Source organism: Lagenorhynchus albirostris, chromosome 7, assembly GCF_949774975.1.
Source record: "Lagenorhynchus albirostris chromosome 7, mLagAlb1.1, whole genome shotgun sequence".
In the NCBI taxonomy this organism is placed as follows: domain Eukaryota; kingdom Metazoa; phylum Chordata; class Mammalia; order Artiodactyla; family Delphinidae; genus Lagenorhynchus; species Lagenorhynchus albirostris.
In genome coordinates this window covers 11,072,094-11,096,291 of record NC_083101.1, presented here as the reverse complement: position 1 = coordinate 11,096,291, position 24,198 = coordinate 11,072,094, and the positions used below count along the sequence as shown (strand labels likewise).

General features: G+C 39.7%; 1 protein-coding gene across 1 annotated transcript in view; it reads right to left on the bottom strand.

Annotated features, from left to right (window-relative positions):
• Nucleotides 1-24,198, bottom strand: part of PSMB7 (proteasome 20S subunit beta 7) — a 58,576-nt gene that overhangs the window by 15,754 nt on the left and 18,624 nt on the right. Inside the window, exon 6 of the mRNA XM_060154378.1 lies at nt 14,466-14,524. Coding sequence (XP_060010361.1) covers nt 14,466-14,524 — 59 coding nt within the window. The remainder of the gene's footprint in view (nt 1-14,465; nt 14,525-24,198) is intronic.

Genomic DNA, 24,198 nt, shown 5'->3' with positions numbered 1-24,198 from the left:
TTTTTAAAAAAGCCTTCAAAACAGCAGAGGTATCCAAGGTACATTTGTTCTTACTGTAATCATTTGGCTATTTCTGGAACTGTTTTTACTTCGGTTAGCAAAACCTAGACTTGATACAGGCTGAGATGCAAAAAAAATAACTGTCATAATAGTAGTAATGGCTTTGAAATATCTCATCTAAGCCAACTTTCTCATACCTCTTAAGAATTGCCAATCCCTTCAAATATTGGCAGCTCCATTTATTCAGGTCTTCTGATACATAAAATTTGCTGACTTTTACCCCCTTGAGTTGATGCAGATATATGAAAACCTTATAAAAGCTTTTTTTTTTTTTTTTTTTGGCTAGAAATGAAACTTCTCTGCCTGTGAAAATTATAGGGGCATTTTAAAATTACCATATGTTTTAGATCAGAAGGTAAAAACAGTACAGCAGCCCATGAAAACGTTCCAGCCCATGAAAGCTTACAATTAACTCATTAAAATACAGTTCAAGCCCTCAAGTTCCCTTACTCTTGTAGGCAGTGGTCCCATTTAACATTTAAATATCCTGTGTCAGTAAGTTTACCATATTTATGTTCATTTACATGTACAATGTAAACATACATAGGTACCACATTTAAATATTTAGCCCCAAATGTTATTTTAAACTTAATTTTTCCACAGAGCTATTTGATTTTTTAAAAATAAGAAGACAAAACTTCCTCAAAATCCTTAATCACACTTCAGTGTACATTAGCGAATGTATAATGTGTGGCTGCTTTGCACACCCACATGCCCACTACCTCCCCCTTTCTAATACTGCACACCACACAAGTATAATAAACCATGTTAATATTTCATACCACTGTGAAATATGCTGGAGTATCAATTCAACATCTGCTGTCTTTAGGGTCCGGGAGTCCCGCAGAGACACTTTCAATTTGTAATTGAGTTCTATGCTGAATTAATCAGCAGTTTATCTTTTTTACTAAAATAACGTCTTCACCACTAACCCAGATTTACATTAACAATTTATGCCAAATTACCCGCCAAGGCAAAACTTATAAGATTCTAAGCTACCATCCAGTAACACTCAGTCCTATATTTCATTTCTTATATTTCTCTAACCTATACACAAGAAAAGTAGAAATCCATTGTTCAAGAGCTTGCAAGTCTCTACCCACAGATGACCTCCTGGATTTGAGACACAGAGCCTCACTTCTGACAGTGAAATTCAAGCAGCCGGGGTGGAGGGTGTGGGTTCCCATCTTCTCCTGAAAGCCACCGTTCAATGTTTTTATGATTCAAAATTTTTACAAAATACGATTTCTAGAATGGAATGAAATCAGTAAGTAATAAAAGAGCTTCTTTTACTTCTTTTCCCAAGGAGCTATGACATTCCAAGTCTTGGCTTGGCTTGAGTAACAAAAAAGACAACCTACATAAAGGAAGCATTTTTTAGTACCTTAAATTATGTCCCTGAGTCCCAAGTTAGCAAAGGCAATTCAATTTGATAAGAGATAAAGAAGTCTATTTTTCTCTTTGATATCATGATGCCGAATATATCAGCAATAACACCTTCCTTTTAATTCCACCTGTATAGTAGAAAGTCACCAAACATTTATTTCTATCCAGCATTATCCCTAGCTCTTACCTCTCTCTGATTCAAGAGTCTCTGGTCACAAAGAAGTTACATTCTGTCTGCTGGATCCTTGCCACAGGTGCAGCAAGCAACATACTTTGTGAACTATTTCTCCTGTACAGTGTATTTTCCCCTACCTTTCCACAGTTACAGTAAATATGTAAAGCAAAAACATCTCAAATGGAACACCTGCTCCAAAGAAATGCATCATAAATAATCACCTAGCTACTACCGAGTAAAAGAATCCCTTGTTTTCAAGCTACTTTGCCCATAGCTGTTTAAGGAATTTCCACCATCATACAGAATGGTCTCTTTCAATACTACCTCTGAATTACAGCACCAAGTGTATGCATTCAGCTGGTACCCAATGAGCACCTGCTGATCGATTACATATTATTGATTATATAAGAAAATGAAGTTCAGTGTATACGCAGCAGGGCAGAAGACCTGGAAAAATTTTTGCACAGAAATATTTTTGGTGGAAAAATCAACAACGAGTTTTCAAAGTCAATAACTATGGCAGTATACCATTTGCAGTGTTCTCATTACTCTTCAAAGAATTCGAAATGGAGTACTTCAAATTTTACAGAGGGTCAATTCCCTTAGATTTGTTGATTCTTGAATTCCAGAGGCCTGGCCCCAAGTGGCCATTTCTAAGTCAAGGAAGACGAAGGAATCCAAAGGGAGAGAAGCAATTATATATCTGTGACATTCCAAACTCTGTATGGTAGGGAGCAAAGTCCTGCTCTTGAATCATCAGGTGAAACAGCAGAGAGAACTTGCATCTGCCTTACAAAACACCACAAAATGAAAATGTAAGCAAGAAGATCCAAGGGAGTAAACTTAACTCAAGAAGTCCTTTTCTCTTTTCTGCCTCTCCAAAGCTGGCCCACCAGTGGGTTCAAATTCAGGAGAACAAACTCACTCTTTCAAAAGGGGGCAACTCAAAACATCTGATGCTGGTGAGAAGCTTTAAACCATCAACAGTGTCTTATCATCTATTCTAAAGGTTGAATGGTAATTCTCCAAATCACTCACTGAACCATAAGGCCAACTTTAGTATCTGTTCATTTCTAAAATTAAGTCTTTAACTCCACTGGAAATCACTACCAGGAATAATTCTATACAGGGCCCCAGGGATTATATCTTTGGGTTCTGACACCTCTAAAAACTTTTTTTTAACGTTAAATACAACAAGAGAAAATTACTGGAGAAAAATTAATACATTTTTGATCTAACAAAAAAGACACACTTTACTATGTCTAATGTTTCAGGTTTTAAGGAAAACAAATAAGCAGGAATTAGGACCAAAAGCAAATGACAGAAACAGCCTCAGGGAGAGCCTCTAAAAGGGACCTTCCAATAGTTAAACACACAACTATCCCAATTACTGCCCAAATCCAGTGCATAAAGAAGTGTGTCAAATGTTTCAATAGTTACATTTAAACATTTCTGTAGTTGCATTAGTTCTTAACCAATAAGGAATCCATCAGTTAAGACAATGAGACACCAACTCACACCCACCAGAATGGCTATAATCAAAAAGCCAAATGACAAATGTTGTCAAGGGTGTGCAGAAACTAAAATCTTTATACACTACTAGTGACCCAGCCACTTTGTAAACCGGTCTGGCAGTTCCTCAAAAAGTTAAACATAGAGAGTTACCACATGACTCAGCAATTCTACTCCTAGGTATATACCCAAGAGAAATGACAATATATGTCCACACAAAAACCTGTACACAAATGTTCACAGCAGCACTATTCATAATGGGTCAAAAAGTGAAAACAATCCAAATGTCCATTAACTAATGAATGGGTAAATAAAATGTGACATATTCATACAATGGAATACTATTCAACCATAAAAAAATGAAGTATCAATACATGCTACAAGGATGAAATATTATGAAAATACTGTAAGTTAAAGAAGCCAGTCACAACAGACATATTGTATGATTCCTATTGTATGAAATGTCCAGAACATGCATAGCTGTAGAGACAGAAAGCAGATGAGCTGTTACCTAGGGCTGGGAGGGCTGAGGGGAAATGGGGAGTGACTGCTAATGGATATGGCATTTCTTTTGAGGGGATGAAAATGGTCTAACATGGATTATGGTGATAGCTGCACAGCTCTGTGAATATACTAAAAACCACAGAATTGTACACTTAAAGTAAGTGAGCTGTATGCATGTAAACTATATCTCAATGAAGCTGTTATTAAAATAATAAGGCATCCAACATTTTTAGAACAGAGGACCTAAAAAAAAGTCAGAACATCTAGTGACATGTCACCCATCAATCAAAGAATTCACATTCTGATAGTAATTTTTTTAAAGCTAGAGATCACAAGAAACAAAAATGTCAGCATAGATTCTTAGGAACATTTCATAAGAATTAATTTTGGCTTTAATATATATATTTTTTCCCAGATATACAAGATACCTAAACAGATGTAGTACCAGACAAACATAACCTTAAAATCTAAAAATCTGGAAAAGTGAGTCAGTTCAGCTTATCAAGCTGACACCTATTAAACTGCTACAAGAAAAACAGTCTTAAACACCATCAATATCAATACAGACAGGAAAATCATTGTTTATGATAGCTATCGAGGGCAAGTTTTTTGTTTTGTTTTGTTTTTAATTTTGCATTTACTTAAAACTCTGTTTGATGCTAGCAGGGTTCAAGTCACACAGGAAGGTGCTCGGCTAAACACTGATCATCTTCCTTGATCTCCATTGTCTGCTGTGTGGGGTCCGCCAGCAAAACCTCCCAGCGAGTGGTCACCTTCCTATGGAGTCATTAAACCTCTGAATGTCAGCTGGTGGGATTAGCCAGCAGCTTCCACACCTGAGCCCCCGTGGCAGGGACAGAGGCATTTGGATCAAGATCACTAATGAATACAGAATTCATATGCCGCTTGTCAGGGCTCCTGAGCTGAGTCGCACAGATGCAACCTAAATAAGACGGAGGACAGAACAATTGTTGACGAAGATTAAAAAGTTTTGGCAGTTGGGGTAAAAAGAACACCTCATTATTCAAATATGATAGTCTTGCTTATTTATTTATTTTTGGTTCAAGTTATTTATGATTTGCCTCAAATGGACAAATGCCATTCACCAATATTTAAAGGCTTATTGGTCTCATTACTAAATTTGAAGAAGGCTATGCCATCTAAACATTAGCTATATAGAGAAAAACAGCTCCCCTGTAAATATCTGAAAACTCTGAGGGAAAAAACAACCTCAGGATATTTGCGGGGGAGGACAATTAAAAGATGAAAATAAATTCTGATGAATTCAAAGAGAAGAAAAAAATAACCTTCCATAGCCAAATGACTTACTTATATTTCCCAATATCTCTGTATTTCTAACTTTGCATCTTTCCATCCCTGGGTTCCTTCCAGTCACTGAGCTCACCAAAGAGGTTTATACACCTCCTCTGACATTCGTCTGGCTTCGTGCCATCTTCACAAGACCTCATCAGAGAAAAGGAATAGCCCAAGCAGCCCACACCTCCGCTCACCTGGAATAAGATGTCTTCCCCACTCTGTTGTCAAAGAACTACAGGCCTAGCAAAGAGGCAGAAGAGCAGGGTGATCGATCACATCGGAGGGCCAGACTGACAAGGGTTCAAACCATGATTCCATCATTGCCCGGCTGTGTGACCTCGGGTAAGATATGTGACCTCCCTACACCCTATTTTTCTTCTCAACAAAACAGGGATAACAAAGTACAGACCCCACATGACTGTTGAAAAGTAAATAAGATGATGCAGACAAAGCTGTTAGAAAAGAGCTTGGCACAGCATAAGCACTCAAAAAGCATCAGCTACTATGACTGCTGTGTTTTCAATACCTTCGCCCCATAGCAAAAAGGCAAATATTTCCATAGCCTGTGCTGTGTGTTAAACAGGCTTCTTCTACTGTCATGACCACTAGCTAGGCCTGTTTCCAATTTTAAGCTTTCAGATAAGAAAGAAGAATCATACCTAGGACTTCCCTGGTGGCACAATGGTTAAGAATCCTCCTGCCAATGCAGGGGACGTGGGTTCGAGCCCTGGTCCAGGAAGATCCCACATGCCGCGGAGCAACTAAGCCTGTGTGCCACAACTACTGAGCCTGCGCTCTAGGGCCCACGAGCCACAACTACGGAGCCCACGAACCTAGAGCCCATGCTCCGCAACAGGAGAAGCCACCACAATGAGAAGGCCGCGCACCGCAACGAAGAGTAGCGTAGCCCCTGCTCGCCACAATTAGAGAAAGCCTGGGTGCAGCAACGAAGACCTAACGCAGCCAAAAATAAATAAATAAAATATAAAATTTTTTTTAAAAAGAATCATATCTATCTATATCATCAAGCCTGACACAAGTACAAATAATGTTCGTCGTTGCTATGTGATGTTTGTATCCTACTACTGAATTACTAAAAAACAGAAGCAGCTGCCATATTTTAGAGCCAATTTTGTGTGAGCCGTCATATGACGTGCTTTACAGACCACATCTAATCCTGACAGCAACCCACAGGCAGGTCTCTGGATCCCCGTCTTCTGGATGAACAGTGCCGGGCTGTGGCTTGCCCACAGTCGTGCCGTGCGTACAGTGGAAACACACTCACAGGCCAATCCTCTAGCTCCTAAGCTCCTGTGCCCTTTTCCATCTGACCACATTGAACTCATGCTCTATGCTTCCCCTTGGGACCAGTCTATGTGCCAAACTGAATAGATTCTTTTTTTTTAATCAAAATAATGCAGATCTCTTACACTATTGTCCATCTGCATGGCACAAATAAATCTGAAACTTCAGTGTCTTTCTACTATTAGACTTAAACAAACAAAAAACTACAGTCACTTCTAAAATTTGCTATAGAACACCATATTGGTATCAACTCTTTCATTATGTAAAGTGGATCTATAGCTGCCTGCAATGACAGATTAATTCTGTTTCCTCCGTAGCTACGTGTTTGGCATCACGTTTGTGAGGTAAACACAAGCCTTTAGGGCGATAACTGCTCACATCTTTAGCAATAAGGGCTTCTCTAGAGGCCAGCACTTGCCAAGTGATAAAATATGACTCCATAAATCAGACAGCTGAAGTGGCACTTGTATACGTCACCATCTATCTTTGCAGCTTCTCTCTAAAGGGTATAGGGTAAGAGCTCATCCCTCGGTATTGTGACCAGAAAAAGGACCATCACAGTTGGCACTGACTAAGCATGTGCTACTTAAAACTGAAGACACACTAAGACTGGGGGGAAAAAAAGATCCTGCTGGTGTTAGCACGCCTCAGGCAGTGGTAGAAGCTTCAGCAACTCATCTTCAAAAGGCAGAGAGCCAGAGCTCTAGAAACCTGCAAAAATTGGCTAAGCCTGCAGTCTTCATTTCTTTAAGTTGAGCATCTTCAAAGTCTAGAATTCTAACTGTAGGGCACAGCAGCTGCCACTGCAGATCTGATCCTCTCAGCTTTTGGCAGCTCTCAACTTGAGATTCTAGCAAAAGAATTTTTCAAGTTGCTATTATTGCCTGTCATGGATTTATAAATATTGTGCACTATCTGCTGTGGCATGGCTCTCATGGGACGCCAAAGCATGCCAAATGCGTAACAGAATGAAAAACAGTTTCTATTCTTCAAATAAATGCTAATTTTTTTTAACTGTGCTCACATGATGTGTTTGTTGACCAACTTCAATAGTACAGAGTATGTATCAGAGAGGGGAAAAAAGCTGATTGTCTTTTCCAGCAGTATTCAGCTGCTACTTTCATTAAGCTTGTTTAATTAGATTCCAGATGCTAATTTGCAAGTCGATACCAGAGGGTGCAGGACAGTTTGCCTTTGAATCATCTCCCTGTGATGTGAGGGTCCTGCCGCACACCGCTACCCTTCAGCAGCCCTCGCACGCTTTCTGACAATTAGTGCAAAGAGGGGACAGTACTGATCTTGACAGACTAAATATTAATCTTCTACCCATTTTTATGAATTATAATCTTCAAGACTTTAAATTTCTCACTGGGCCAAATGGAAACATTCCTTCTTACAAAGAAACAGGATGGAAGGAAAACTAACCTAAGCTATCAGATTCATTTCCTTAACCCTCCCCACCCTAAAATAAAAGTTTTTATTTCAGCAATTTTCAAGATACATACTCGCACAAAGCTAACACCATATTTCCAGGTACAATGGTCAAATTCCTCATAACTTAACTGGAAAATGGACTCAGAAGGCCACAGTGTGTTTATCACTAATTTCCTGTCCAGCTAGCCTGTGGATAATAACCAGGATAAGGGGCTTAGTTCTTATGCCAGCCTTAACAATAGGAAAAAAAAAAAAATTCTAGGGGAATGGCTCCACACAATTCATCGTCACCAAAAAAACCCTCTAATACAACTGAGCCCTGTCATTAGGTCAACTCACACATTTCAAAATCCACTATTCTGCTAATACATAGGTACAGTGTCCAAATAAGCACCTTTGCTGATAAAAACAAAGAATGAGATTTATCAGCAGTAATACAATTTTTTAATGCCTTCATTTTTATCCATCTGAGAACTATGAACACTAAAGGTGAAGTTATCAAACTGTTTCAAAGGAATGTAAATCTGGGACCAACTAAGAAAGGTTGCTTCTGACATCTTTTTATCCACTCATTCAACAAATACTGGCTGACTACCTACTATGCACCATTTTAGGTGTGAGGAAATAGAAACGAATAAGCACAGTTCCTGCCCTCAGAGAACTTCCAGGCTAACAGCAAGGAGAAAAACAAGAAAATGAGCATCCCAAGACTAGGACAGGCAGTGTTAGGGCCACAACTGGATGAGAATTTTAAAAGATTTTTAATGGGCCTTAAACTCACAGTTAGCCGGCAGTTTCTCTGAAACCTTGAGTCAGAGCTTTTACCTGAAGCAAATCACTGGTTCAGATTACTTCTAAAGGCAGAAGCCCATCTTAGGCATTTATGAATCCCAGCTAGGTTTCACTGTTCTGCTTTTTGGCCTGTAATTTCCCAATGAGCATCTGCCCTTTGGCCCATCTTCATTTTGGCCGTGTACTCAATGGGGTGTTTGCTTTGTTGACTCTGGCCCAATACTGTGCATTATATGAGAAATGTACTAGTTATCTTCTTCTGTTATCTCAAAAAAAAAAAAAGAAAAGAAAAAAGTTCAGCACTTTCCAGATGGGAAGAAGAGAAAGTCCCCTCCGTTTCCCAGGTGGTTTTTGATGACTCAGATTTTGCTTTAGCTCCGGGTTATCCTGTCTCAACTCTACAAACATGTACTGAACATCAGGAGCTGAAGAGGAGAGATGATTTCATGGTCCCTGCCCTCAAGGGTCTCCCCTCTCTCGGCAAGTAGCGGAGATGCCCCTGAAAACAGCCATAAAACAATGGGACAGGTGTGTACAATGCAGTACGGGAACACAAATAAATGAGGAAGCAGGTGAGAGCATTGCTGGCAGGCACCAGCAGCAAGCAGGATTCGACAGCAAGCCAGTACACACTGTATTCAAAAAACAGCAAGCAGGCGAGAAGGGTTGAAGTGGAGCAGGAATGCAAACCTATGTTTCCTAAGTTTAATATTAATACCCCTGGGCTTACATGATGGTGATACAGGAATACATTTTTTATTTATATTAATAGTATGCACTCATTTTCATGTCTTGGGGGGAAAATAACCATCATATCAAACCCAGGATTTCATAGATACAAACTGTATTTTAAAAATAAATTTAAAATTAAATAGGTGAACTAGAGTGGCTGTAGGGAAGAGAGGAAAGGGAACTGACTTGCAAGGAGAACTTCTGCAGTGAAGGAAATGTTCTGTCTTGATCTGATTGACGGTTACTTGGGTAATTACAAATGCCAAAATCTATCGCACTATACAGTTCAGATCTGTGCATTTTATTTTATGTAAATGATAACTCAATTTATAAAACAGTGAGCTGATGTAAAAGAAAATTTTCAAGAAAAATAACAGTAGAGGTGGCATACAGACATGGCAGAATCCTTAAATGTAGTATGCAAATGACAAGTTCAAGACTAGCCCTGTCCAATAGAAATATGTGAACCACATATTTAGTTTTAAATTCTCTAGTAGCCACGTATAAAAAAGTAAAAATAGGTGAAAAAAATTTAATAATATTTTTATTTAACCCAATATACTTAAAATAATATTGTTACAACATGTAACCGTATTACTAATGAGATATGTTTTTAAACTTTTGGACCCAGTCTCTGAAATCTGGGATGTGTTTTCTACTTACAGCACCTCTCAATTCAGACTAGCTACACTCAAGTGCTCAACAGCTACATGTGGTTGGTGGCTACCATACCAGACTGTGCAGCCAAAGACACTGAGGAAACATTAAAGGTTTTTAAGGAGGCAGGGACTTTCATTCCATAAATACTACAGTCTAGGCCCAGCACTGTCCAAGGCACAGGTTTGCAGTTTAAAAAAAAAAAAAAAAAGACTATGGGCTTTTCCTAATTTATTTGTTTTAACAATAAAGCCAAGAGTTTGTTTCATGAGTCTGGCCTAAAAATCACTGTTTGGCAAACGATTTGTAATTATGAGAGCCTGAAACTTCCCCTCCCCATGCAATTCTCTATGAAGTGAGCAGCAGTTACTGTCCTGGAGATCCATGCAAGACCTGAGAGGCAGGTCTCCTGGGTTTGTTTGAGACACGTCCAGAATCCTTTCCCCTACTGAAGGGAAATAAGCAGACTTAGTCATTCCAACCCTTCAGTCTCAAAATAGGCAAGAAAGAAAAGTTATGGAGGGCTTCTTGCCACAGAAAGACAGAAAGCCTCCATGGAAAGAAAAATAAAGTTTGGAAATTTGAAACCAAATGTTTCCATGAGTTCTATACAAATGCAGAGCCAGAAATGACACCCTGGCCGAATTCTCTTTCACAGCAAAGTCACTAAAACAGGGTTCTCTCAACTTTCCTAAGCAGTCTCGGCCTTCCACTGAAACCACATCACTTAATCGTCACCAGAAGAAAGCAGGGTGGCCAGCAGTTAGTTGCCTGGTCTTCACAATAATTTTATTATCTAATATCCCTTTAGATTTTTTTTTTTGGCGGTACGTGGGCCTTCACTGTTGTGGCCTCTCCCATTGAGGAGCACAGGCTCCGGATGCGCAGGCTCAGTGGCCATGGCTCACGGGCCCAGCCACTCCGCGGCATGTGGGATCTTCCCGGACCGGGGCATGAACCCGCGTCCCCAGCATCGGCAGGCGGACTCTCAACCACTGCTCCACCAGGGAAGCCCTCCCTTTAGATTTTTAAAAGTATTACCATTGCCTTCTATTTACTTTTAAACTCACTTCACTGGAGAAGCAAGTACTACCTTCTCCTTAATAAACTGACTTTTTTTGATTGTCAGTCTGTGTCAAGTGTCAATAAGTTCAGTGAATAAAAACCACTCACCTGAAATTGTAAATTTAATTAACAACCTGAAATGGGAATTCAGTAAACCTGTTTCAAGCTCTCGCAGCTAATACAAAACAACAAGTGCTCTGAATTATAGATAAAATTGATCTAAGGAACACAACTCTTCAGACTGATAATATCAGAAATTTTATTGAAGGGATGATTCACATTTCCCTTTGCTTCCCTAAATCAGCAATATTAAGTTCATGGCCTTTGAATCATTTCAAATCCAAACTCTAAATAAATAATATAAAATTACTTTAGCAGAGTGTTAAAATCACTTTTTTTTTTACATCTTTATTAGAGTATAATTGCTTTACAATGGTGTGTTAGTTTCTCCTTTATAACAAAGTTAATCAGTTATACATATACATATGTTCCCATATCTCTTACCTCTTGCGTCTCCCTCCCTCCCACCCTCCCTATCCCACCCCTAGAGGCGGTCACAAAGCACCGAACTGATCTCCCTGTGCTATGCGGCTGCTTCCCACTAACTTACGTTTGGTAGTGTATGTATGTCCATGCCACTCTCTCACTTTGTCACAGCTTACCCTTCCCCCTCCCCACATCCTCAAGTCCATTCTCTAGTAGGTCTGTGTCTTTATTCCTGTCTTACCCCTAGGTTCTTCATGACATTTTTTTTTCTTAAATTCCATATATATGTGTTAGCATACGGTATTTGTCTCTCTCTGACTTACTTCACTCTGTATGACAGACTCTAGGTCTATCCACCTCATTACAAATAGCTCAATTTCGCTTCTTTTTATGGCTGAGTAATATTCCATTGTATATATGTGCCACATCTTCTTTATCCATTCATCTGATGATGGGCACTTAAGTTGTTTCCATCTCCAGGCTATTGTAAATAGAGCTGCAATTAACATTTTGGTACATGACTCTTTTTGAATTATGGTTTTCTCAGGGTATATGCCCAGTAGTGGGATTGCTGGGTCATATGGTAGTTCTATTTGTAGTTTTTTAAGGAACCTCCATACTGTTCTCTATAGTGGCTGTGCCAATTCACATTCCCACCAGCAGTGCAAGAGTGTTCCCTTTTCTCCACACCCCCTCCAGCATTTGTTTCTAGATTTTTTGAGGATGGCCATTCTGACTGGTGTGAGGTGATATCTCATTGTAGTTTTGATTTGCATTTCTCTAATGATTAATGATGTTGAGCATTCTTTCATGTGTTTGTTGGCAGTCTGTATATCTTCTTCGGAGAAATGTCTATTTAGGTCTTCTGCCCATTTTTGGATTGGGTTGTTTGTTTTTTTGTTATTGAGCTGCATGAGCTGCTTATAAATATTGGAGATTAATCCTTTGTCAGTTGCTTCATTTGCAAATATTTTCTCCCATTCTGAGGGTTGTCTTTTGGTCTTGTTTATGGTTTCCTTTGCTGTGCAAAGCTTTGAAGTTTCATTAGGTCCTATTTGTTTATTTTTGTTTTTATTTCCATTTCTCTAGGAGGTGGGTCAAAAAGGATCTTGCTGTGATTTATGTCATAGAGTGTTCTGCCTATGTTTTCCTCTAAGAGTTTGATAGTTTCTGGCCTTACATTTAGGTCTTTAATCCATTTTGAGCTTATTTTTGTAAAATCACTTTTAATATACCTCATGCTTTCAACTTTTTATGCAATTCTCATTTTTCTTTAACATATGGAAGTCCCAATCAATTGGAAACAGACACAGCTTTCAAGAAAATTTGAAAAGATTAATGTGGTTTAAAGGAGGGCCTGACACTACTGAGGTGATTTTCTAAATGAAAATCATCAGTCTTTCTCTCTATACCTGCATTAGTTCTAATGGATTTGTGGAGCATTAGGAATTCCTCTCCTTTAGTTTGAAAACTGGGAGATCGTTTTTAATTTTTCTTTTTAAGTGACCTAGTATATCTTATTTTTCCTCTGTATTTAAGAACCCCAAACAGAAAATAATGCTGATATGGGAATAAATGTTCACATTGAGAAATGAGAACAGAATTCTAATCTCATTTACAGTTGATACTTGGACCTGTTTACTATTCTTAATTGGAGCAAGACTATTGTTTCTAGTACAAAACACCTATAGCTAAATTCTATCTTTAGTCACACGTTTTAATTCCTGCAGATAATTCAAGAAAGGGGAGAAAACTAGCCATCAGTGACCAAGTCCCTTACATGTGCTATCCTCAAATACCAAGGATGTAGTGGCTTCTGGCAGGAGACCCCTGTCCTGGCTGAGCAGCATCCACGACCCTACATTCTCTGCTCTCCTGGCACTTGGCCCAAACCTGAAGATCAGAGAGCTTCCGAGCTCCAATGACACTTGATGCGCTAATGACAATGAGCTAGAGAAGAACAAAAACTTTTAAACATGCAATCTTTTCCAAAGATGATTAGGCATAAAGCATTGTCAAAAAGTAATTCCCAGAAACACCCGCTGGTATCTACACAAAACACTACTGCAAAAGCAGGAAGAGCAGAAACCTACATATTAAGGAATAGGGCAAACCACTCATAAACAGCCTAATAACTGTTGAAAACAAGTTGATACTACCCATGAAAAAATTAACATCTATCGAAAAAACAAGGGCAGATGATGAGGGCTGCCTTCAGGACGTAATGTGCCTACAAGCTAGTTCAGCAGCGAGGATAAAGCACAGTGGAGGAATAACATGGTACCATAAAGTATCCAAGCATACTGAACACTCCTTCCAAAGCGACAATGAAAGACCTGTGGCTTGTTCTTGGAGATTTTGGGGTCTAGGGGGTTGCTTAATGGAGGTACATCTATCATTAAAGCAGACACAGGTGGAATGTCATTCAGAAGATACCACCCTCCCCACTACCAAAGAAAATATAATAAAAGAATGTCTTATAAATATATGTGAGACACCAGATACATACATCATGCTCTGATAACAGGCCACTACACACATGGTATTGTCCCCATCTTCTGCCAAACGCAGAACAACCTATAGGGATTTTTCAAACTGCCCGCATTTTCAGGGATTTTTCAAACTGCCCGCGTTTTCAGGCCAGGTCTGTGTGACATGCAAAGACATACACAGTTTCTCTATTCTTCGTGAAAAAACAAAACACCTGTCATTTTGAGATATTGTGATAACGCATAAGAAAACATGCTACACTGCAGCAGCATTTACAGCCAAGAAGATTCCCAGACAGCCCAAAGGCCAGAGCAAAAAGCTGAACAGTACAGGCTCCTCAAGCCTGAGGGAGGGCATAGCAGGCCACTCCAAAATGAAGCTTTCCCAAGTAACCAGTCTTCTCAGCAAACATAGTACCTGTGCCAAAGAGCATTCCAACTAACAGCAGTGCTGTTCAAACTTTGGAGGAATCAGCAATCAATTTGTAAATGTCCAACATACAACTAGAAAGATAATGTGAAAGAGAATAAAACTGCAGGAACTTACATACCTCCATATCTGGCCTAAATTTATCTTCAAACACGGCCATTGCTGCTAAGGAGCCAGAACCTGTAGGAAAAAAGATGCATTTTTAGCATATTTACCAACTCCCAGCTTCTCCATCTCAAGTTTACCTCGGGGCAGTAAAAATGGCAAAACACACCCAATGTCACATTCAAGTACAATGTAAATATTAACACTATAGGGCCACAAAAACCAGGTAAACACTGCTCTTCAAAAGCCTGGAGTCACACTTACCACTATCTCGGGTAAACCTGCAACTGGCCCTACTTCTACTATTGACAGGAGTAACTGTAAATCATTCACAATAAAATCCTGAAGCATGAAAATGAGGTTATGGATAATTTGTATTTGTTCAAAAATGAATGCCACATAATTTCATATATCCTGTGCTGTGACTCTTGTGCTCCAAAGCTGTGCCTTGGCAGGCTGCTGGGTATAGCGCTAAATACCAAGCCAGTTAGAAAGAATAGATTGTTTTAATGAGCTGGCCCCGGTAGAGTCACCTTGACACACGGGGAAGAAACTACAGCACCAGCAATGGTAATAGGACTGTGAGCTACGGCCACCAGGTTATTCCAGCTACAACTGTAAAACACTTTATTATGTGGCATTTATTTGGAGCTATTATTTTTAGTTCGTACGTTGAGGAGTAACAGCTGAGTAGACAAAATGACAGACAAAGAAACAAAAATTTATTATCACAATAGCAAATGGCTGAAAGGTTATGCTGCACAGATATTAACAGACAGCAAATTTCTCCCTACAAAAGCAGGATGTAAAGGCATTACAAATAAGTATGGGCTTCCTTTGAATGGATATAAAAGGCAGCTCAGCACTATGAAAATTTAAACTTGTTTTGTTCAGAAACCAGAGAATCTTTAGAAAACCATCATCTTGTCTTTACAGGGTCCTGGCAATATTTTAGGATACTCTACTTTTGGAGAGAGGATAGAGTTGCCCACAATTTTTTACTCCAATTAGAAGATTTTTTTGGCATTTATTACTTTTTAACTTGTTTTGCATAACACTATCTATTTAGCTGGGTCACAGAGAAAACCATATTTTCTATTTAAAGTGATTTGTGTACATCGCTTGACCACCTCAATGGTTTACCAAAGGAAAAAGGCAGCGATTAAACAGTTTCAAATGAGGTGTCCTGCTGATTTTATCAAGTCTGCTGAATGTATAATGAAAAAGGAGAAGCTGACAGCATCGCTGCATTGAGAAAATACAGACTACCTTATCTGAACCATTTAAGGAGGTCCAATTATAGATCAAATTTAAAGGGTAGAAACAGCAGATTTACAGACACAAATCAATGAACATGGTAATCCCAATGAATATGACAGATACTCCTGTTAGGGAATATTGCTGTGGTTGAGGATCATTACCTTCACAGCACCGGATACATCGCATCTAAAGCAGGGGGAAGCTATGAGCGTAGACGGCATTACGGGCAATGACTATTCATTTAAGCTTTGGGAGCAAAAGGCAACCCCATTTTCCCCCTCTCACAATTTTTTCTCCACAAAAAAAAAAAAAAAAAAGGAACCTAAAGATATTAAAAGCCCTTTAGAAAGGAAAGAGAAATTAAACAGATATAAAACTAGTGTACCCAAATAAAACTAGATATATATACACAAATTCACCAAAATCAAACCTTGCAATTTCATAGTTTATGTGTCCTGGAAAATCTGGAAATAGAGTCAAAGTTCACCAATGTTTTGTGACTCACATTTACTCTGAGTTTCAGGGATCAAGGGGGGAAAGTAACCTGTTTTAAGGCATTGGTGAGAACCAGTCTCAGACTTCGTAGTAAAAAACGAGCTGGTTTTGTATGGAAAACAGAGGACAACTGTCACGAAGAAACAAGAAAATTGCAAATAAGGAAACCTCAGGAAAAAAAATACTTCTTTTCCAACCTGGTCCAAGAATGTCTCTGCAAAGAGCCCAAGGGTAAACGCACCAGAGGCCAGAAATACACATTAGAAGAGGACAGGGGAAGGACGGCTATTTACCTAAGAGCTAACAATTTTGTGGAAAACTGTAATCAATTACTGTAAAAGGGGAAACACAACTTACCTTAAAGACATCTTTCCCTAAAGACTACTAGCCTGTATTTTCTCCTGGGCCATCCTTTCTTTCGCAGTTTCACAAGAAATTAATTTTACTCTAATTTTTCCCAGGCACATATATTTCCTTCTACTTAGCTTCACCTAATACTTTAAGAAATGAAAACTATTTCCCTCCTAATATAATAATTCTTCCTTTATCAAAAGCTTTTTTTCATTAGAAACACCACCACAGAAAAAATTTCCATAAGTGGAAGTACATGCTAAATCTAAATTCTTAGAACAAAAAGTGTCTATCAATGTAGTGATGCTTCTCATCACAGTGATTTTTTTTTTTTTTAGAGTGGAAGGTGTAGGAGAGGTAAACATAGAAAGGACACAGGGATCCCTATTACACTGTATTTCTGCTTCCCCATTTACATCACACACCCCCAAAACACACACACCAACTTACACACACACACACACATACATGCAGGTGTACACATGCACGTGCACAGAGTTGAGATGTTTTCAGGAAAACAGGAGCTTGCTAAACTGCCTGATTCTGCTTCCCCTGAGATCAAAGATAAGTGGACTCCAAATAAACTTGAAAAGAAGGGGAAATTCAACATTAAAAACAATTTCTAAATCACTTGCAAATTAGCTCCTGCTCCTAGCATTTTTAGGAAAGGAGGACTTTGGCGCCCCCTTTTCAGAAGTACACAGAAGTGCTAGGAAATGGAGTGCAATTGACTTTGTCAACAGGTTTCTAGGAAACTCTGAATGTGTGTCTGCTGCTTAGAAAAGAGAAGACAGAATTTCAAATATGACTGCAAATGCCCAAAATGGCAAGAGAACAACATGCAAATCCTCACATAATTTCAAGGCAATGCAACTGGGGGAAGGAACAAGGAGTTTGCCATTAAAAAGAAAAAAGATGGTAAACTCAATGAGACAGGCCTTTTTAAATAATTTCAATTCAAGTTTCCCAGATTTTATTTCAATGCCACTTAAAACTATATATAATAAATCATCAAATTCCATAGTAATAGAGCAGCCATTTGACTCACAAAATGTTTAAATATTATATCCCATTTTCCCCATAAACCATAATAATAATGTCCATAGACATTCCATGATTTCAGCATCAACCTATTAACCTGGCACTCTCATACCCAAAACCAAGGCAAAAATCCTCTGAAGGATTTACCCTGATTTTTTATTCCAAAAACAAGGCCACCTTAGACAATCAGTCAGAACGGCCTGGTTTCCCATTAAGGAATAAACAAACAGAAAAGCCAGGGGACAGTGTACCGGGTATAGGGGGCTCTGCTTTAGACGGTGGGCGTGTCAGGTGAAGGAAATGGATGTCAGAGGGAATATGCTTTCCACAAATGCAGGACGAGCTCTAGGAGCAAGGAGTACGAGACCTACCCTCAATTTCTCTTATAGGAGAGAGGAGGAAGCCAAGAGGGAAGAACAAGAGCATTCTGTTTGGGCACCCACCGTGGGCCACACATCGTATGTTGTCATTTGGTCATCCTCACAGCAACCCAGTGAAGTGATAAAGCTTCTTGTCTAGGATTACAGGACTAACAAGCACAGGGGAAGATTCCTGTCTCAGGTGTGACCCTATGTCACTCTCTCAAACATAAAGTTCTACAGGCCACAATATAGTTCAGAGCAGACACACATGACCTTCCACGACCAGGTCTCTGGCTCGCTCAGCCCCTCCTCCTCCCCAATGTACACACAAACTTGACACTCTATCAACACTAAACTGACAAGAATTTCCTAAATGCCCAGACCATTTCAAGCCTATCCCACCTTGGCACGTGCTATTCCCTCTGCCCCCTTGACAGTCCACAGAACTCCGAGGCACCCATCCAACCCCAACTGCGAGATGACTTCCTCCTAGAAGGCTTCCTTGACCACCACACCCCCATGAGAGTTTATCACCCTCATCTCTGCCAACTGTCCATCCCTTCACAGCTGCATCCGCCATACCTAGCAGTCTCTGGCACACAGTGAGCACTAAATAGAATTTGCTACATTAGGCTGGGCTGATTTGAGTACAACGGTTCAAATGGAGGAGCTGGGGAAACGGAGCTGGCCCTGAAGGAGTGACAGCAATAAATGCCTTGATAAAGTGTAAAAGAACATTTATTACCTAATTTATCATACCGGGATGAATATAAGACAAACTCAAATGTAAAGCAAGTCAATTTTCAAAAGAAAAGAAGCCTTTAAACCCACAAAACCATGTCCTATTATACGTCCTAGTCTGGTCTGAACTCTATGATATCACAGGAATGAAACGCCCTCCTTGGATTTCTGCATTTTTCTACCAAAGCTCTGTCTCATCAGTAGTTTCCAGGTAGCTGCTCCTTAGCAACCTCCACCAAGTCTGCCTTTTTCAGCCCACCCACAGTTACTAGAAGCCAGCTTCCAGAACAAAGCTCTTCAAAACAGCAATACGAGGTACAATCCAGTGACCAGCATTTAGAGAGAGGGTGTGCACGACACTGTGACGGCTACCTAGTTACCCACTGACTTGCCTCTGCACCCACCGTCCTTCCCCAAGCTCACCCACGCCATCCACACACACCCATCTGCTCAACCACCAACGCCCAAACCGCCCAGCACGCAGGCTGTGGGGAGAGACAGGGATGGGGGGAAGGGTACGCAACTCAGCCCTCTTTCATCCACGAGGGACAGAAACTGCTCTGCACCCCCTGATCCACTGCAGCCACCTGGGTGGGCACCGCCTTACCCTGGCTGTCCAGGTTTGATGCTTATTAAAAGAATTCAGCAGACGCCCCTGTGAGTCCCAGAAAGCACGGTCCTGCTCCCCATCTCTGACTGCCAGGGCCTGACTCACCCTCAGACCTTCAAGATGACTCCATGGGGCACCCACACTGCAGACCTCCAGGAGAAGAGGGCTCAGGCATAAACGCCACAAGGGTCACATCTCCAACCATGCTTTTCTTTTTTTTTTATATGTTGGGGGTAGGAGTTTGTTAGTTTATTTATTTATTTTTGCTGTGTTGGGTCTTCGTTTCTGTGCGAGGGCTTTCTGTAGTTGTGGCAAGCGGGGGCCACTCTTCATTGGGGTGCGTGGGCCTCTCACTATCGCGGCCTCTCGTTGCAGAGCACAGGCTCCAGACGCACAGGCTCAGTAGTTGTGACCAGCCATGCTTTTAAAATGAAGTATCTGTCTTATTAATAATAAGCGACTGGCTTAAAAAAAAAAAAAAGACTAACACCTGTAAACAATGTAAAATATAAGCCCTGAAACTCAGAGAAATATGTGCAACACACAGGGCATTAATAAGTAAAAAGAGCTCACAGATAAATAACATCAATACACCAACAGAGAAAAGGACACAGCAGTTTACAGAAAAGAAAAAAAGCAGAGGCCTATACACATTTAGAGACACTGTTCAAGTTCACTAGTAATCAAAGAAATATAAATTGAAACTAAATAGCCATTTTTTGGCTTTTAGATTAGCAAAAATTAAAAAGAATAATACCCAGTGCTGATAAAGATGTAGTAAAAAGGGCAATCTAACATTCTTGTAGAAGCACAAATGGATAGAACTTTTCTAACACACAATTTAGAAACATCAATCAGAAAGCATAAAGCTATATACACACCCACCAAACCTGCAATTCTGCTAGAAACATATTCTAAAGAAATAAATGGATAAGTACCCAAATGACATTATGATCGCTGTTTAGATTAGAAAAAAGCAAAAGTAACAACAGCAACAGTAACAAAAACTGGAGGTAAATGTAAAGGTCCAACACCAACAATCAGGAGATAGGGAAAATTAAAAAATACTGTATACATGGTGATTAAATATAATATTTTTTGGCAATGTCCATGATACAATATTTACTGAGGGAAAAACATGTTCCCAAGCAAAATTGACAGATATGTTTATATAATACATATTATACACATCTGCAAGAAAATTTTTAAAAATTATGCTTATTTCTGGGTGGTGCTACATTCTTTTGTTTACTTGTATTTTCTTATTTTTTTCAAAGACAATGCATTACTTACAATTTTTTAAGATATACACTTGGAGAAAATAAGAATTCAACTTTGTTAAGGGATTAAAAAAAAAAAAGCCAAAAGACCAAGACCTTGCCAGCTGTCACAGTCTTGCTGTGTAACAGCAGCAGCAGGCAGCTTAGTCCTGAAATCTGTACACAGGGGCCTGAAGGTCAACCCACGCATGCGTCAACAGTCCCAAGGAACAACAGCAGGCAATCATCACAAATAAACACACCATGTCTCTCTACCACAGTCCTTAGGAGGGCTTCCTTAGAACAGGCACCAAAATTTTTTAAAAAGAGATAAAATCATCTTAACAATGAAGTCCTTTGAGCATATCAGCACCAAGCCAGATCTCACTTATCCAGAAGTATACTATGTGGCAAACAAATTACTAAACAGACCACAACAGACACAGTCCACGTGGTGTTTTATGAAATTTCAAAGCACAGTCACGTGAGTTTTGTCTGCTCCTCAGACATGGCAGGTAAATGCAGTCCCATTTCACAGGAGGGAAGACTGAATTTTGGAGATAAGGAACTTGCCCAGATCACACAGCTAGTGATTAGCAAATCTGGGAATGTGAGCCCCAATCATCCTAAATTTAAAGTGTCCAACACTGCTTCTGTTCCATGTGCTGCCTCTTAAATTACAGAGCCAAATGCTTGAAATTAAGATTAGCAAGTAAGCATGGAAGCAGCTCTATTTTCTTAACTCTCCACCCTCAAAAGCATGCTTTCTAACTTACTTTTTGCTCAGATTACAGCAGAATGATTTCCACACATCTGGATACAGTTAATTTGTGTTGTTTTGCTTGGAAATTCAAATGAGACTGGGATTTCAGTTAAATGTTTTAAATGATTAAACAGATGCCATTCACTATTTAGCAATGCTGTTCAAGTATCTAAGCATTTATTTTTAAATAGCCCCATTCAAAAAAAATAAAATAAAACAGTGAAATTAGTCTCCATTTTCTAAACCCTCTGAGAGTGTTTCTGATTTTAGTTTATCAGCATTAGTATTAGTAGTTCAATTTGAATCCTAAGTTTTGGATTGTTCTGAGAGAACAATCCAACTCAGGACAAAATTTGAAATGTATCAAGAAAATTTTACTAAGATATTGCTTTTACTTGCTCTATATATTTAAAAAAATACCTCCATTAATATGGCTTAAGGAGAGTGGGAATTTTTTTAAAACATGAAACGTGTTATTTTTATACATGTCAGGGTTCACTCAAGTATGAAATCAAACTTGGCAATTCTAGAACCTATTTTATCAGACATGCTGAAGAAACTATAAAAGACAAATAATTTTCTAAAACATGCTGCTCTAAGTCAAGCTCTAGGAAGGATCTGAAAGCCAGCAGGTAGAAATCTGCTTTTTCTAATAAGGTCTAGGCTCACAAATTCTCACACTGGGGAAGGGAAAATATTTACCCTTAGGACCTTATCGGTCCCAGACCCTAACTCATTTATTGTTATTTCCTCAGGTAAATTCCGCAGGTATTTTCTCATTTTACAGACACGGAAACTGAGGCTCAGCTGATTTAAAGGCAATAAGGGGAGCCAAGATTCAAATCTAGGTCTTGTGGCTCTTTAGCCCATGCACCTTTCAGAAGGGCAACTCTCCACTCATTCTTTCAAACCAACCATCCCAGGTGCCCACTGAGCGGCAGGCTCTGGAACACGGATGCAAAAGATGTGGCACAGCTGAGCTTCCTGCCTGTTTTCCCAGAGCACACCATTGAGGCCCTCCCAGCCCTGCACGACTGCCAAGCTGCTCCAGGCGGCACCACCACAGCAAGCACAAGGTGAATGGTGCCCCAGAAACTACAGGACAGCAGCCCTACTGCCCTGGCTGCCTCCCTGCACAAAGGGGAAGATGATAGAATGTGTCTTCCTCATAGGTCGGCTGAGACCTGAATGAGATGGCACAAGTAAAACAGAATGCCTGGCACATAGTAAAAGCTCAATAAAAGTCAGCTGTTACAAATACTCTAACACAAGGTCCCCGTCCTCCAGGGGCTCTTTTATACAATCATTCTCAACAAGTCTCAGGTCTTTAACAGAAATGGAGGTCTTTAAAATTTCTTCTCTCAAAGTCATGAAGTTCTGAGAGGCAGCAGGAAATGGATTTCTAACTGCTTTTCCCCCAAATCAGTTCAACCAGATCTTTTCAGGAAAAGAGCTGCTCCTTCTGCTAAGAAGTGGTCCATTTTAAGCACCCAAGGACCTGTTTGCCACCGTGGCCTGCCAACGTGTAAGATGTATGCAGCGATAAAAGAGTAACACCAAGAACTTTCTCATCCATCAGTGTCAGCTCTCCCTGACAGAGTGCTTACTCACACTTGCTCATTGTTAGTCAACTGGCCACTCATCCTGGACAAAATTTGGTGCTCTCCACGGACCCATGGATGGGGATCATTTTTCAGTCTGTTTCTGTCTACAAGGTCTGGTCTCCTGGTGTTGGTGCCTGCTCTGGAGGCCAATACTGCCAATGTGTGAAGAGCTGATTCATGAAAATAAAAGAATGTTGGTGTCGGGGGACCACATTCAGCCACTAGAGAGCAGTGGAACTCCTCTTAGAGCTTGGGAAAACTCAGACACTGACTTGAAATGGTTTAAATGTATGCATGCATTTCATTGTAAGTCTTGGCCAAAAGCTTCCAGGAGAGGCAGGCCAAGCAATCAGACAATCCTGCATGGGTTGCTGAAATCCAGATTTGCCCTTTGTCAGCATAAGCAGTTTAATTTGATGTTTTCACTCCTGAGTAAGCACTGAGTATTACATTTAAACCCCTCGTGAGGGGAAAGAATGCTTCCTTTTCATCAGCAAATGTACCTCAATGTCATTTTATCCCCAATGAAAATATACATATATATATATTGCATTTAATATGCTAAGAAATAGATTTTAAAGCATCCAACAACATTTCATTCAGAAACTAATTTCTCAAAAAATGCAGTTCCTTTTCTAAATGTAATGTAGTCAAAAAGCAGTTAAATTTTGCTCTACGTAAATAATGTAAAACACCACTCGAAGAGAACAGGGATTTTTCTTATAATTGCAGCTGCAATGTCTCATTGACCTGACAGGTTATAAACACTTATTCTTAAGAAAAGACTAACATTTGGGGCATTCAGGCCTAAAAAGTGAAAGGCTGTGTTTTATTAATGTATTTTAATGAAATGCCACAAGGTATGAGGACAGAAAACTGTTCTCCTTCAAACAGAGGAGTCATCACCTAACCCTATGTGTAAAGGGTAAGATGGAGGATGAAAATTACCTTAAAATTACCTCTCGTAATCATCAGGCTCCCACAATCATCAGGCCCCACCAGGAAACTAGCCTCACTCAGCACTGCAGAGCGCGGGGCACACACTTCTCTCCCGCTGCAGGAGTTCGAGGCAGTTAGAGCTGACAGGTCTTTCAAAGGCACCCTTTACTCTGGCCCGCATTTCAAAATATCTTCCCAAACTGCAAGTTAATCCCTTTGCGGGCCTTTTCCAAGTTTTCCTGTCCCTTAGAACCCTCTAGGACAAAGGACTACAGAGTTTAATAATTTATAAAAACACACTTAGTCTTAATTGTAAGTAAAGGT